General features: G+C 45.2%; 1 protein-coding gene across 1 annotated transcript in view; it reads right to left on the bottom strand.

The window, feature by feature from the left end:
- Nucleotides 1–1295: 1295 nt before the first annotated feature.
- The window catches only part of PNLIPRP1 (pancreatic lipase related protein 1), a 16251-nt gene continuing 792 nt past the window's right edge, over nucleotides 1296–16754 (bottom strand). Inside the window, exons 4-13 of the mRNA XM_035269213.3 lie at nucleotides 16217–16342; nucleotides 14098–14232; nucleotides 12639–12747; nucleotides 11042–11161; nucleotides 10823–10942; nucleotides 8545–8663; nucleotides 7512–7641; nucleotides 6484–6592; nucleotides 4936–5103; nucleotides 1296–1417 (exon numbers count right to left, since the gene is read on the bottom strand). Coding sequence (XP_035125104.1) covers nucleotides 1354–1417; nucleotides 4936–5103; nucleotides 6484–6592; nucleotides 7512–7641; nucleotides 8545–8663; nucleotides 10823–10942; nucleotides 11042–11161; nucleotides 12639–12747; nucleotides 14098–14232; nucleotides 16217–16342 — 1200 coding nt within the window. The 3' untranslated portion in view covers nucleotides 1296–1353. The remainder of the gene's footprint in view (nucleotides 1418–4935; nucleotides 5104–6483; nucleotides 6593–7511; nucleotides 7642–8544; nucleotides 8664–10822; nucleotides 10943–11041; nucleotides 11162–12638; nucleotides 12748–14097; nucleotides 14233–16216; nucleotides 16343–16754) is intronic.

Genomic DNA, 16754 nt, shown 5'->3' with positions numbered 1-16754 from the left:
CAGCATCGTAGTGCTTTTTCAGGGGCAGCCTCCCTAACACCAACCGCTGCCTGAGGGCAGCATGTCTTCGACTTTCTTCTCCCCCCAGTGCCTGGCACAGGAGTGGGCACGAGGTGGTGTTTGACAAGTGTTTGGCAAATCTACGTTCCATTGATTGAGCTTTTCGAGCTCTTTGCCAATAAGGTGCAGCCTTGTCTGGGGCTCACTCAGATGCTGCTGAAACTGACGAGAACCAGAGGGTTCGGTTGTCTCCCACTTGGTGCCACCACCCAAGGGCTGGGTGTCCCTGGCCACCACCATCTTTATCGCCCTCATCATCACCGCGGTTTACCGAACACTCGCCCTGCACCCTGTCCTGTGAGGCCTCTTTGTAAGGTCTCTCTTTTGATCCCCATCACAACCCTGCTTTGGAGGGACAATCGAAGCCCACTCGCATTCAAGTCTTAAGTTCAATGATAGCTTGACGTGGGCACGCTGGTTAGAAACAGAAGTCGGCACCGGGACTTTTGGGGTGGGATGTGGGGCCTGGTGGACCAGGGGGAGACCCCTCTGCGGAAGTGGTGACCCAGGACACTGCAGGGCAGAAAGGCCACCTGGAAGAATGCCTGCTCCTCCCAGGTCTGTGTGGGTTGGGCCCATGGGTATGCCATGTTGGCTGGGGGGTCCTCGGGGTCCCAGCCAGTTGGCTAATGGAAAAGTCTGTTTCATCAGGGCCTGCCCTGGGCCCTGCCTCTGTGTCGCTTTGAACTTGGTGGAGAGGCCTCCCAGCCCAGGGGAGTGGACGGAAGCCCGGGAGCGCCCTGCACCTGTGCCCGCCTCTGGGCACCTCCCCAAGAGCCAGGGCTACCAAGGGGTCCCGTCACTCCAAATCTACCACCTCAGAGAGGCTCATCTTCCCATGCCTGCCATAATCCCTCGGGGTGGTCACGATGAGTCAGGGAGGGTTGGTGAAAGAGGGGTCCGGGACTAGGCCCTCCAGCCTGATGGGGACAGCAGGTCACTCTGTGAGTTTGAACAGCTACCTGCCCCTCTGGGTCTCAGTTTCCTCCCTATGAAATAAGGGGCGGGGCTGAAGTCTGGCCCCCACCGCCTCGCTGAGGCTCCTGAGTTCAGTCCATTGCCACCAACTCAGGCACCGAGAAGACAGTGGGCCCAGGCCAAGGATGGGGGAAAGTGTGTGACTCCGAGTCAATGGGGAGAAACCCAGGTATGGGGACGTGCTCAGGACATTTGCAAACATTGCATTCCCAAACAAGCCCTGGAAAGTGGGTGCCGCAGGAGATAGACTCCGAGCAGACAGATGCACCAGTGAGTTTTATTGGTGTGAACACAGCAGCCACGTTGCCTTGGAGCTTAGCAGGGCGTGAGGGTCAGTAGCGTGTCTTCCCGTACTGTTTCTTCGCTACAGAAATTGTACCTGGGGATACAAGGAAGCTTTGTAAGCTTTTGGGCCACCTTAGAAAAAGTAAGGTGATTTTTCTTTCTTAAGGGGTTAACCCCAGGTCACAGCTGATGAGTGATTGAGGAGGCACCAGGGGGCACTAGGGCTGGAGCTGCAACCAGCGCCTGCAAAAGTTGCCTCCTGGAGGCTCTAGGACAAGGTCTGCTGTGGCTCTGGTGTGTCACACAGGACGGTGGCCTCTAAAGGCAGGGCCTCCCACTCTCTTGTCCCCACAGGCACGTGGCGGCCTCCATAGGCTCAGCAGCTGGAAGGGGACAGCGGTCACCACGCCCTGAGCACTCTTCATCTGCAGCCAATTCTGCTGCATAATTCTCTTGTACAAACTTCATCCTCACCACACATGTGTGCGGGTGTCTATTAGTCCTACATTATAGGAGAGGAAACTGAGGCACAGAGAGCTCCCCATTAATCAGCAGAATGACAAAGATGCAAATACAGGTCTATCTGATGCCAGAGTCTGTATTTTCCATGGTAGGATCACACTTCAAACCTTCCTTGACCTTGTCATCCAGCTCTGGAGTGGAGGGACCAGGCATTCCTCCCTGGAGTTCCCCGTGACCTTGACCTTCCATGTTTGAGGGCTTTGGGGCTAGTTATCTGAGGACTCTGAGCAATGACGTAATAACTGGGAAGCTAAAGCAAATCAAGATTTTGGTCCAAGCTCTCATATTTTTTAGTAACCTCATTGGGGTTTTAATTCCTGCTAAAATAACCTGCCCACTAGGATTCCCTCCAATGAAACAGCATCAAAAGAGAAAGGCAAGGCCTGGTGTGGTGGCTCACACCTGTAGTCCCAGCACTTTGGGAGGCTGAGGCAGGTGGATCACTTGGAGGCCAGGAGTTTGAGACCATCATGGCCAACATGGTGAGACACTGTCTCTAATAAAAATACAAAAATTAGCCAGGCATGGTGGCTCATACCTGTAATTCCAGCTACTCTGGAGACTGAGGCCCAAAAATCTCTTGAACCCAGGAGATGGAGGTTGCAGTGAGTCAAGATTGCATCATCACACTCTAGCCTGGGCAACAGAGTGAGACTCCATCTCAAAAAAAAAAAAAAAAAAAAAAAAGAGAAAGGCAACTCTCTTCATTTGTAGAAGAGGGCTCCCTCCTGTGACTATTGAGAATTCCATGACAAGAATGCAACATCCCATGACGGTAAATGTAAAAGGTCTTATAATTAATAAAAACAAAAAAATGCAGATGTAAGCGGTTATTATTGTGGTTGTTCAAGAACCAGGGACTTCTCTCAGGGCTCTCCACCTGTGAGCTTGGAAGCTTTGCCCCATTCCTCACTTGTCTTCCTTGGCCCCTTTCCACCTTCTCTTTCGTGTTTCATTTATTCTTCCATGAAGCCTTAACCCGGTATTGGAGACCTCCGATCATATTCCCTGCACTTGCGCCCCGTCGCCCCTCACACACCTGCACCTGTTGCCCTGCCCCTGTGCCCTTCCTCCCTCCTCCTCCCTGCTTCGTCTCAAGAGCTGCCCATCCTTCCATCACCCCTGGGCCCTCTGCTTTCCTCCTTGGCCACTCTCTCTCTGAGCCTCTCCTGGGAGTTCTTTATTCTATCATTTGACCTTTCCTGTGAACGATAAGTCTGATTTTTCTCAACAGCTAAACTGTAAGCAGGGTCTGTCATTACATCCCTTACTGTTTGCCAGGCCATATAGTAGGTACTTAATAAAGTCATTTGCAAGAGTACATTTATGATAGCTACCTAATAAAGAAAGAGAGGGGGACGGGGAGAAATGAGGAGGGGGAGGGCTGCCTTTCTCTTTGGATACTGTGCCATTGGAGGGAATCCTAGTCGGCAGGTTCCTTAGTGGGAAGTAGGAATTGAAACCCCAATGAGGTTACTAAAGAATATGAGGGGATTCTGAGAAGAGCGTGGACCAAAATCTTGATTTGCTTTAGCTTCCCAATTATTGTTACCATTATGATTAGATGTCACTGGCCATTTTCCTAACAGGAAAATATTTGAGTAATTCAACTAATTCAATGTTATTATTCCTCAAACTAGTTGAAGAGATTTGAAGCTGGTTTTGACTTTCCTCTGCTTAAAATTCCTGATGTTTCATATCCAGATGCTCTTAAGAAAGAGCCTCTCTGGAGCAGAAAGCAAGGGGAGCTGCACTCAGCCACTGGAAGGCAGGTGACAGCTGATGGGCTCAGGGCCTCAGGTATAGTCTCAAGTACGTTGTGTTCTATTTGTAGAAAGTTCAGGAAGCCTCAGCCTTTCCTCAGAAAACCTGGAAGATGCCATGCCCTGGCTGATTTGGCCTCATATGTCTTACCTGTGAGCAAGTCATCTCCTGGGAACCCCTCTTATTTTTAAGATTCTAAAGATGCCACCATCTGGCATGTGTTTAACCACATCGTCCAGGATCCAGGCCATGGCTAGATCTGACCCAATGGGGTCAGGGAGGAAAGGACTTGGCTGTACCTCCAGCCTGCACAGGGCTGCCCACCAGCCCAATCCAGTCTCCTCAGCACTGTGCTCTAGCTTATAAGGCCTCCTGGTTCCACTGACCACCTGGTAGGGCCAGCCTCTTTATTCTCCTTGCCTCATGGGGATAGGGAGAACCTGTCTGGGTCATCCAGTTCAAGGAGACCCAGATGTGAGTCAGCCCACGTTCTACTCTGCTACCCCACCCTCCCCACCAGGGGAAGTGACAATCTCTGGGACCTAAACTTGGTGACTCCACCTAATTCCAAACTTCAAGAGCATCAGTGTCTGAGAGCCCAGGATCTCCTTCCCACAAAGCCACATGTTTTACTGGCCAGAGTTGGGGTCTGAGGTTTGAGAGACAGCTGCTCTGCCCTCTGAGGTCACCACTCCAACTTTCCTCCAGCTGTCCCTTTTCTTTACCCACAGCCCTGTTCTTATTCAGGCCCAAAGCCAGGGAGACCACAGGTCAGGATCCCACAAGCATTGCAAACCTACTGCTTTCTTTTCCTATATAAAATTTTCTGTTTTCCTAAAACCGATTTATTTTTTGTTTTATTATCCTGAAATATGATTGGTCTTCTCTTCTTTCAAGTATAGCTATTCACTAGCCCATACTTATAAACTTGTACCCTTCAGAAAGGATTTCTTGTTCTCTTTCTTATATTTCCTCATTTTACCTTGAAAGTACAATCTTATCTTCTGTATTCCCACAGGCAGTGCTGAAAACAGCCAATAGGTGAATAATTGAACTCAAGACCTGAGAATCAATATTGTCAAAATTGACCTCATATAGCAAAATCTGGGCCTGTTGGGGAGAGACTTTCTCAAATCTATATATTGCAATAAGGTGCACCCAACAGAAACATTTTATGCTCTTGTCTGTCTGGGGAGAAGAGGCCACAGACGAGTAAATTTTTCTTGGGTTTTCTTGCTTCACCACACCTAACTTTCTAGGATGGGTTTTCATTATAACATGAATCTCTGCAAACATTTTTAGGCACCAGCCAGCAAAGATACATACACTGTCTTCTCTTCTCCCTTTTGCACAGTGATCTTGGCGGCGCCCACTTTGGGGAAGGTTGGATTTATCACATTGTTATTCCAAAGAAACTTGACTTTCTCAATTTTTCCGACATCCAGCTTTGCATCAAACTCATGGGAATGGGTCGAGCCTGGTTTGAGAATGCCCCTTGAAACAGAGAAACAGAAATATCCCTGTTCATGGAAATGAATTCTAATAACTGTCCAAGGTCATGCTGCTGTTTTCTATTCTAGATGAACAAGATTGTTTTTCTGAATTAATTTCCAAATAAAGAATGGAGAAATGGAAAAGCCAACAATATGTTAGCACTTCAAACTAGGGTTTTTAAAACTCAAGTTAATTTCTCCTTGAAGCTTTCTTATAGAAAAGGAATAGTGGGGGCAGAGGGAGGATTGGGAAGGGATAGCATTAGGAGAAATACCTAATGCAGATGACGGGGTGATGGCACATGTATACCTGTGTAACAAACTTGCATGATCTACACATGTACCCCAGAACTTAAAGTATAATTTAAAAAAAGAAAATAAAACAGATTTCCTACATATTATTTTATATTTTTGGGAAGAATTATTTGTAACAAATTAGCTATATAGTATGGCACAATAACCATGTGTTATTGTACTAATCAGACAACAGGATATCTGAACTAATATTAAATTTATGTTTAAAAAAATCATCTATTAAGAGAGAAAGAAGCAAGGTATGGTGGCTCATGTCTATAATCCCAACACTTTGGGAGGCCGAGGTGGGCAGATTGCTTGAGGTCAGAAGTTGAAGACCAGCCTGGCCAACATGATGAAACCCCAGCTCTACTAAAAATACAAAAAAATAAGCTGAGTGTGGTGGCACACGCCTGTAACCTCAGCTACTTGGGAGGCTGAAGCACAAGAATCACTTGAACCCGGGAGGCAGAGGTTGCAGTGATTTGAGATTGTGCCACTGCACTCCAGCTTGGGCAATAGAGTGAGACTCTGTCTCAAAACAAACAAACAAACAAAAAAGGCCTAGGTTTACAATAGTGAAAAGAAAAATGATTGGAAGTCTCCAATTAAGTTTAGTACATAAAGTAATATAGTCATGCATTGCTTAACAATGGAGATATGTTCTGAGAAATGTGTCTTTAGGGGATTTCCTCATTATGTGTGTGAACATTATAACATGTATTCACACAAACATAGACAGCACAACCTACTACACACCTAGGCTGTATGGTACAGCCTATCGCTCCTAGGTTACAAACCTGTACTACATGGTATGTACTGAGTTCTGCAGACAATCAGAACACAGTGGTAAGTATTTGTGTATCTAAACACCCAAACATAGAAAAGGTACAGAAAAGTATGGTATTACAAACTTACAGGGCAACTGTCATATATGCGGTCCATCAACTAAAGTGTTGTTATATGTTGTATGACTATAATTTAAAAACCATAGACATATAAAGAGATGATAAGCATTCAAATTAAGTGTGTGGTTTGAAGGCTGCGTATATCATCAAATCAGATGTAGTGCTAGGTAGGAAATTACCTGAAGACATCGTACTGGTGAGTGTTTCCCTTATCTCCAAACAAAGCAACTTTGATCTGACCAGTGGCTGTTCTTCCAGACAATGTGATGGAAACTCCATATCTCCAGCCTGCACAGGAGATGGAAGAGTTCAATTTATTCACATACAAAATAGGTAGCCTACATCCCAGATTTGTCTCCTTCTCTTACACTGAGGCATCAAAGCATAAGAAATTCTTTTTAAAAAAAAAATATTTTTTTTTTGAGTCTTGCTCTGTCACCCAGGCTGGAGTGCAGTGGCGCAGTCTTGGCTCACTGCAACCTCTGCCTCCTGGCTTCTAGCTATTCTCCTGCCTCAGCCTCCTTAGTAGCTGGGACTACAGGCATGCACCACCATGCCTGGCTAAGTTTTGTATTTTTAGTAGAGACAGTGTTTCGCCATGTTGGGCAGGCTGATCTCGAACTCCTGACCTCAAGTGATCTGCCTTCGTCAGCCTCCTAAAGTGCTAGGAACACAGTCGTGAGCCACCATACCCAGTCAAAGTATAAGAAATTCTATTTGTTAATCTAGAAATCCAACAAGCCCTTAAGGAGAAGTATGTATTCAGCAGTATCCCCCTCTAGAACTGCACTGCCCAGTAAGGGGGTCACTAGCCTCATGTGGATTCTAACATTTAAATCCAAATTAAATAAAATTAAAAATTTAGTTTTTCAAACTCATTAGCTGTGTTGCAAATGTTAAACTGTCACATGACACTAATGGCTACACAGAATATGCCCCTCATTGCAGAAAGTTCTGTTGGCCAGTTCTGCCCTAGAATGGCAGTACAGTGAGCTAAGGTGAAGAGAGAAGGAACGTGGCTTGTCTCCACATTTGAGAAGGTAGCTCAGGAGTGCAGCCTGGCAACCACCTCAAGGGTGCGGGTGTTTGTGTCCATTTCTAAGATCAAAATGTACCCACAAATATTTCAGGTTAAAAGCAAGCCCCTCATTTGTAACAGAAACTATATGCTTTCTTTATACGGGCAGGTAGTCAAAAAGCAACTTACGAGTGAAATTGCTAGCTTCTCCTGTGTTCAAGAAGAATTTCTGCTGCTCTCCACTTGTCCTGCCAGCAAATTTATCGGCATAGTGACCCATCTGTGGGCACCCTTGATCTGGACAGGGGAAGCACTTGTCCTAATGAGAAGAGATGGATGGGACTGTAGGGAGAATTTGTCTTTTTATGATTGATATATCTGAGGGAGCAGACATTCAATTTTCCTACAGCCTGAGTGTTCTCCTTTGTAACAGCAAGGGGGTTGGAGCAGATGATCTCTAAATTACCTTCATCTGGGTCAGGGTTCCCAACTCTTAGGCACAACATATTAGAATTATTTGAGGAGCTTTAAAAAATACTGATGCTCAGGAACTAGGTTAGATCAATTATACCTTCTGTGAGTGGTGAGGTGGTATATGGTAAGTAGCCAACTCTTTGGGACAATCAACCTGGATTGTAGTCCTTACCAATTTCAGTGGTGTAAATACTCTATGGCCAATTTCAGGCTACCAACATGATGTCTCTGAATGTGGAGTTGGGAAGGGGTGCTCACACTGGCTCTTGTGAGCCAGAATAAGCAGGCTCTAGCCTGTCATTCTTCCATCTCTCCCCTTGTTGCCATCTGGCATGTAGGACCCCAGCATCCACCTTGCTTTCTCTCTGGTGTGAATTATTCTCTATACATTCTTCTACTCTTGCTTTGACCTTGCCAGAAATGTGCATTCCTCTGTTTTCTAAAGTCTATCATTTTAAAGCCAGATTCAGAGGTCGCCTCCTGCAGGAAGCCTTTTTGTATCGTTGAATTGACTGCTCTTTCTCTCTGATTTCCCAGTTTCCCTCCGCTACATGACTCATCTCATCTAAAATTTTAGCCACCTGCTTCCTAAAGTTGTTTACTTTTTTTCTTCTTCCACTCCACAGGACCATGAACTCTGAGGAACAATGCAAAACACGTGGTGAGAAGGCACTGTGTCCCCAACACAGCAGGACAACAGTCCCACAGTGGGGTCATGCCCATTGCTCAAGGCAGGACAATAGCTTACCGCCTCAAAGGACTTGTAGGAAGCACAGGGGTATGCAGCAAACCCATCGGGGTTGAGGATGCTTTCCAAGTAATACTTGTAGCTTCTTAGGTGATTGCAAGCCACAAAGTCCCGGGTTCCTGGGAAAACAAATAAGAAAATCTGAACAGGTGCTTGGGGGTTTGGAAAAGCTTCTCTGCCTCTCTCCTCAAGTGGGATGGTTCCAAAGTAGGACCATATTTTCAGAAACTTAAGATAAATCCCAAATTCAGCCACAATAATGACAATTAACATAGAGGGTGCTTTCCGTGTACCGGGAAATGTTCTGATCACTTTATATGCCTTGTCCGTGTAGTCCCCACCCTTCTCAGGAGGTGAGTACCTTATCATCCCTATTTACATCCACACATTATCATCTCATTCCTATTTTACAGAAAGAACTACAGATCATAGCCTCGGATTTACAGTTTAACTAATAGGTGGGAAAACTGGTAATCAAACCCGCACCCATTTGGTCTTGAGCCCATCCCTCTAGCCTTTGTGCCATCTCATGTCCCAGGCACCATACTGGAGGTCCTCAAAGACAAGGTCAGATGTGACATGACCAGCCAATGCAAGGACGTTTTCACGAAGCAGTTACACAAATGAAAAGAAGGGCTGGGCTGGGTGCGGTGGCTCATGCCTATGATCCCAGCACTTTGGGAGACCAAAGTGGGTGGATCATGAGGTCAGGAGATTGAGACCACCCTGGCTATGGTGAAATTCCATCTCTACTAAAATACCAAAAAAAAAAAAGAAAAAAATTAGCCGGGCATAGTGGCGCATGCCTGTAATCCCAGCTCTTCAGGAGGCTGAGGTGGGGAATCGCTTGAACCCAGGAGATGGTGGTTGCAGTGAGCTGAGATCGCACCACTGCACTCCAGCCTAGTGATAGAGCAAGATTCCATCTCAAAAAAAAAAGGGCTGCATAACTTTAGGTGGTTTTGTATGAGCATCACTCTCATGGTGTCTTGATTTTCTTTACAATCTTTCTTGGCTCCCTGCAACTCCTGCCAAGTGACAAATGTCACATTATGCCTTCGAGACCTGGCCTGAGCTTGCTGGGCCATTTCTGATGAAGAGTTTAGGCTGCCCTATGCACATAAACCCTCCTAAGGCGGTGAAAGACAAACTGCATATCTGCATATGTCATCATTCTTTTTTCTTTTCTTTTTTTAGATGGAGTTTTGCTCTTGTTGCCCAGCCTGGGTGCAATGGCATGGTCTCGGCTCACTGCAACCTCCACCTCCCAGGTTCAAGTGATTCTCCTGCCTCAGCCTCCTGAGTAGCTGGGATTACAGGCATGTGCCACCATGCCTGGCTAATTTGTGTATTTTTAGTAGAGACGGGGTTTTACCATGTTGGTCAGGCTGGTCTCGAACTCCCGACATCAAGTGATCTGCCCACCTTGGCCTCACAAAGTGCTGGGATTACAGGTGTGAGCCATTGCGCCTGGCCTGTCCTCATTCTTAATATTTGCTTTGATGGCATCCATTTATGCCAAGCCATTTTGATGAAATTCAATAAAAATCTTTACCCATTAAATTTGTTCAGACTACTAAGGGCATTTTCCTGTGTGGCACCACATGACAAGTCTGGATGAAAACATCACCTGTCCATTGTCCTTTTGGCCTCATTAGATACAGAGTTGGAGCTGTGTCTGCAGGATGCCCTTTCTTTCCAAGTGCGCTAACTCAACAGTAAAGAATAACCACCTCTGATAGCAGTCTCCCATCTCACCTTCCTTGCCTGTGATTGCTGCTCATTCCAACTCAATATGGGTGAGCAATAGGCTCTCATTGTGCAAACAGGCTTGCTATGGAAACCATTGGGAATATTTTCATTCTAGCTACTGAAGGGGAGTTGATTACATCATTTTGAACCTTATCACTGACTCCCAAGAGAGAATTTGTAGCAAAATCTCTTATGGTCAGGATGTTTGCTCCTATGGTATTTCCTTTCTCTATTAGGTAACTACCAATTGATTGCTGGAGCCACAGCTTTAAGCAACAGGTTTATCATTCTTTGTTGCTTGTACACAGCAGGACATCCACAGCAATGTTTTAAGGAAGCACAAAAGCAGTAAAACTGAGATATAACAAATATTACGCAGCTACATTTTTCTGAAATAATGCCCAGAAGAGGGAATTGTATATTGTTAAAGACAGTGTTATTTTTATTCTTAAGATTTGATATAGAAAGGTGTTGCTCACTCCAGGAAAGCACCCGCCCTGCTCCCCTCCCCCCACCATGACTTTACCTGCCCAGATGCCATCGAGGTCCACGATCTGAGACAGGGCATTCTTCTTGCATCCTGGCATGTTCTCTCCTCCATTGGGGAAGAAGTCAAGATGACCCATCTGTTGGTTTGTTCCAAAACCTGAAATGTTTAGAACAGCAATGAGATTTTTGTCATGCAGGACTCTCATGGTTAAAACACAATTGTGTATGCTCACAGCTGGAGCATCATAAGTCTCACCCAAGGATGGGACCAGGGGAGCAGCATCCGTGTGAATCACATCAACAAAGTCAGCATCAGAAGGATCAAGTCGCACCTCTTCAGGAGTACCCTCAAAACTTGCTTCTACAGGATCCAACCCTAAAAGAGATGATCAGCACTGCAGAACACCAGACCTGACTGTAGATGTCAGCAGCACCAAGGTGTAAAGCTGCCCAGGGTACGCCCTGCCCAGCTCAAGTGGTACCAAGCCCTGGACTTGTGCAGTCCCATGGCCCTGGGTGCTGAATATGAGGACATAGAGTCTGAATCTGGCTCATTACAAAAGGGTTCCCAGTGGCATGGATGGAGGAGGGCAGATGAGCAAAGAAATTTAGATTTTGTTTAAGCAAGGATTTTTTTCCACACCAGAGTCTCCCATTTACTGAATATCTTTCTTCTTCAATATGCTCTTTCTCCCCCCAAGTTTGTAGAAAGAAAGGGGTGAAGCAATATGGTATCATAGTTAAGAACACAGGTTCTGGGTTTAGGTTGCCTGGCTCCAAATTCCTGCTCAGCTGCTTTTGGGGCAAGATGCATTACCTTAAGCAGGTCACTTTACCTTTTAGTGCTTCGGGTTTCTCATTTTATAAAATGGGGTGATAATGGCATCCATTTGATTTGGTTGTTATAGATTAAATGAGTTAATATGCACTTAGCAGAATGCCTGGCATACAGTCATGGGTATATAAGATATTAATAATTATTATTTTTCACAATATTTTCTTCTTAGCAAATATTGTTAATAGTTTTTGTAGGCTTGGTTAGAGAAGTTGCTAAAATGGGAACGTGAATGTAGTTGCCAGCTGAAAATAAAAGGGAGATTTATTTAAATAAAGAGTTGCTTGAGCCAAATATCAGCAAAACCAAGTCTGGATGTTGGTTCTCCCATTAACAAGTTGTGTGGCTTTGGGCAAGTTATTTGCATCCCTGAGCCTTTTTCTTTAGTTCTGAGAATTTTATGAGAAAATATAAAGCGTTTTGTGCAGTATTTGGGATAAGGAGGCACTTAATCAGTGCTTACTATAATAATTATAATAGCATTATGATCATCATCATATTATGTAGAAATACCTTGTTTCAATTCAAATGCTTTGATTGGGTTAAAAGAATGCTTTTGGTCATAATGGCAACTGGGGTTTCTTCTATTAGAAGTAGTGGGAAACAATTTTTACATTCTATTCTGCCTTTTATTTCAAAGAGAAGGGGGAAAGAAGTGGCAATATAGATCCTCCTTGATTATGTTTAGCTCGGGTTCATACTAGCTTCACTCTGCATTTTCCTGGGTGTCCAGTCCAGCTGAGAGACCCACACCACCAGAAAACTGGGACCTAGAGAGGCAGGGTTAGGATGGAGGTGGAAGAAGCAAAGGGAAACAAAATCACCCTTCCCTTGACATGAAGGTGGTGCATGAGCTCCTTGGGGGCTCCCCAAAATGTTCTGTGCAGGCTCCCAGCAGCTCTACCACAGCCAAGGGGACAGTCTTCTTCAGGGGAGCTCTGAACTGGACTACACATTCTTGTGACCTCATTCTGGGGTTTCTGGGGACAAAACTGGGGTTTTGCCCCTAGGGCCTTACCTGTAATCCTGCTCAGGCCTGGAGTCCTGCTCCCTGCTTCTCCAGCCACATGGGCTCCCAGGCTGTGGCCGATGAGGTGAACTTTGGAAGGTGGGTAGCTGTACTCTGTCTAGAGAGGGGAGATTATATTTTCAGGACATTTTTGTGGTGTGGTTTTTCTAAAATGGCAACCTGATGGATATTACTCCTCTGCTGAAAACCGTCCACACTTCTTGTTGCCTTCAGGATCAAGCCCAAACTCTTTTTGAAGGCCTCAGAGCTCCTAACTCATCATCTATTTTTCTACACTCTTCAGTCAAACCCTGGTTGAACATTCAGACCCTCAAATACATTCCAGTCTCTCATCTCTGGGCCTGGTTTGTTCTTCTATTCCTGCTGTTGTCTGTCCCCCAAGCACTTGCCAGCTAACATCGACAGACTAGCCTTCAGCTCTCAACTTAAATGGGCCTTCCTTCAGAGACCTCCTTAATCCGTTTCCCTGCCCCGTCAGTGTAGATTAGCTGCCTTCCATGCGTTCCTGTAAAGCTCGTACTCTCCCATCAGAACCCACCAATAGATCACACTGTACTGGCATTGCCAGTCTTCACTGCAAGCTCCTTGAGGGTCCGGGACCTCAGGTGTCTTCACCTACTCACAGTCTCCTGACATTGTGCTCCAAATATACTGGTGAACAAGCAAATCGAATAGAGCTCTGAGGTATTTGTACATGCTGAGCTCAGAGACATTCACCCAAAGGCAGTTCCTTTATTGGTCTACCGTACTTCTTGTACAAATACCATGGGTTTTGATTTCTGCAGGAGTGCAGAAGTTGGTTCTTTCATAGACCCTTTAACTATAAGACAGAAATGACTGTGGTCATTACCTGGTATAGAAAATAGTCACAAAGGATTAGCAGCTTAAAGAGTTAGCCAAAACAAAGTAGGGTAGGAAGAAACATCTACAATGATGGTGGAAGAAGGAATTCTCCAACATCAATGGCACCCACACCACCAGGCCAGCAGAGTTGGCACATGCCAATTGCACGTACTGCCTGTGGGCTCCCTGTGGCTCTCTCTGGTGATGCTGTGTTTCACCCCACACAGAGCCCACCTGGTGTTGTGGGTGAATTCTGAAGCTAGGTGGTCTGGATCAAAAGATAGCTCTTTTATTCACTTGCTTTATGATTTTGGGGACAAACTAGTTAAACTTTCTGGTCCTCAGTTTCTTTATCTGTAAGTTGAAGATGATTTGAAAAAAAAAGCTTTCTAAGTGTTAGCAATTCTTATTTTTGCTTCCACTTGCATGTTATTATGAAGGCAAATTTCAGAGATTTAGAAGTAAGATCTGGAGAGAAATATCAATTCTTTCTATTCTTTAATCCATAACTCTCAGCTGCATCTCTACCAAACAGGGACCAGTAGGCCATGCTTCCCTCCTCACATAGGCCACCCAGCTGACTCACCGAAAGTGACAGACTCACCGAAAGGATGTCAAGCATCTGGGCCACCTGGGCGCCCACCACTCGCACATTGTTGGCGGCCTGTGTGTAGGTGGTTTGGGAGCCCTTCTTCCAGTCCACGCAGATGCAGTTCACCTCCTCCACCTCGAACAGGTTCTGGTGTTGGGGAGATAGCAAGTGTCGTAAGGGGAGTAGAGGAAACCTTATTCAGCCAGGGCTCAGAACTGGCTACTTGTCTTCTCCTAGCTAGACCATGAGATACACTAGACTCTGTTAGGGAATGCTGTTGGGAATTAAGAGTTATCCTTCAGGGTGAATGCTACGAGAAAGGTAAATTGATTCCCTCTCCAGCTTGCAGATTAATTGAAAGCTGATCACTCTCTGGTTTCTTTCAACCAAATTCAGTAAGGTTGTTTAGGAAGGGAAAAACAAGTGCATCATGAAAATAGTCCTATTTGGAAAAGGAAAAGCCTTAGGTGCAAACTCCAGTGGCCAGTGTCTAAATGACCTTGAGGATTTAACTGCGAGGAGTCCTTTCAGGCTCTTTACAATGCCCCAGCCCGCTGGGCATTTAATAAGCTGGAAAGTGGGAGAGAAGCTTTAGTATTTTCATGGTCAGGATGACACAGTACTTCATGGAGGAGACACATGTAGATATTTGAAAAATAGAACTCCACTGATTTAAAGGAGATTGAAGAATTCTGGAAGGAAATGTCTTTTTGGATGTCAAAGGGGCTGGTATATCTTTAGCATTCTGCCAGGCAGTACATATGACCAGCTTGAATTTAAAATAGTACTATAAATTTAAAATCCACTTGGAATCATTTCACATACAGTATACTAATATGTGTGATCAGATGCACAGAGATACTAGGAGTTTGCTCCTGGTTCAGGACTTTTCTTCTTCTTCTTCTTCTTCTTCTTCTTCTTCTTCTTCTTCTTCTTCTTCTTCTTCTTCCTCTTCTTCTTCCTCTTCTTTCTTCTTTTTTTTGAGACAGAGTCTCACTCTGTCACCCAGCCTGGATCAGAGTGCAGTGGTGCCTTCTTGGCTTACTACAACCTCTGCCTTCCAGGTTCAAGCAATTCTCCTGCCTCAGCCTCCTGAGTAGCTAGGACTACAGGCTCCACCACCGCACCCAGCTAATTTTTGTGTTAGTAGACATGGGATTTCACTATATCAGTCAGGCTGGTTTCGAACTCCTGACCTCAGGTGATCCACCTGCCTCAGCCTCCCAAAGTGCCAGGATTACAGGTGTGAGCCACCACACCTGGCCAGGACTTTTATTTTCAAGCAATCCTGAGGAATCTTTCAAGCCTGGAGAATCTGGGGTATAAACTGTATCAATGAGATGATTATTAATGACAGGACAGGAAAGGTGCCAAGAGTGAAATGCCTGGTAAACCAAGGCCAAATGTGGAGTGACTTTAATTTCCTGGGTTTGTAATTTTTCCTGTTGACATTACCAATTGGTGTTATTAATGTACGTGTGGAAGGCAGGTTGCTGGGGTCAATTTCTAGGTGACAGAAAAATTGATTGCACTAGTCTCCACATGAAGAGAAAGTATGATGGTATATTGTGGCATATTGCACGTGTGTGTGTGTGTGCACACCTATACACAAGTACACATTTCCATGTGTACATGGATGTCTGTATGTGTGCAAATGCATGTAATCTTCTGTTGCTGTCCTTCTGACCTATATTACATGTAGGTGATACTTTCTCTTCTGTCATTGTAGTAACCCAGTCTTAGTTTTCTATGTCTTGATTAAATGGTCACAGTAACATGTCAGCCTCTCAGGGACAGGGAATTGATTTGAACAAAAAAAAAAAAATCCCGATAGTCTCTCATTTATGGAATATAAAGTATCCTCACTAAAAATGGAAGCAGAAAAGATCAGCCCTTGGTTTAACCAGACATTAGATAGTAGGAGTATTTTTCAAATAGCAAATGTAGTTGCTTCAGGGTACAGATGTGGTGCAGAAACATGGAAAGGCATTTTAATTTCTGTGAAGAGAAACATTTTAATTGCATAAAGTTACCTAATATGTAAAAATTTCTGGGGTGCATAAAGTGAGGTAGAGACGTTAGCAGAAAGTGGTGGCTGCAGCTGGCCTCAAGGATCAGAGCCAGCTCCTACCTTGCACATGTCTGTCAGCCAGCTCTCATCTCCTTTGTCTATGAAGCCGTGGATGATGAACCGGGTCTTTCTGCTCGTTTGAAAATTTGATGCCTCAATTGTTGATGGATCGGAGGGGAGGAGAATCTGTGACAAAGGCAGAAGTGCTGCATGTTTTCGCAGCCCAGACCCACATGCCTGTCTTTCTCCTTCTTCATTTCTGTCTGTCCCAATGCTTCTACCTTTCAAAGCTTAGCAAAAAGCTACTTCTTCCATGAAGCCCACCCTGATCTCCCTTTACCTGCCCCAACTCTACAGGTGAGTAATTACTGCTTCCACTGGGTCAGGATTGCAATTTGAGGTCGTACCTTCCCTGTGGTTCTTGTTAGATGGTAAGCTCATTGCCCCAGACCAGAATCACTCAGCAGCTAGAGGTTCTAGCAAATGTGAACCATTCATTCATTCAAGTCAACATTACTAAAGACCTGCTCTGTCTAGGTCTAGCCAGGTCTGGGAGACAGCTTGAGTGATGGGGTGGGGCATGCAGAGGAAGAGGGCA

The sequence above is a fragment of the Callithrix jacchus genome, chromosome 12 (assembly GCF_049354715.1).
Source record: "Callithrix jacchus isolate 240 chromosome 12, calJac240_pri, whole genome shotgun sequence".
Taxonomy (NCBI): domain Eukaryota; kingdom Metazoa; phylum Chordata; class Mammalia; order Primates; family Cebidae; genus Callithrix; species Callithrix jacchus.
This window is presented reverse-complemented; position numbering and strand designations above follow the sequence as displayed.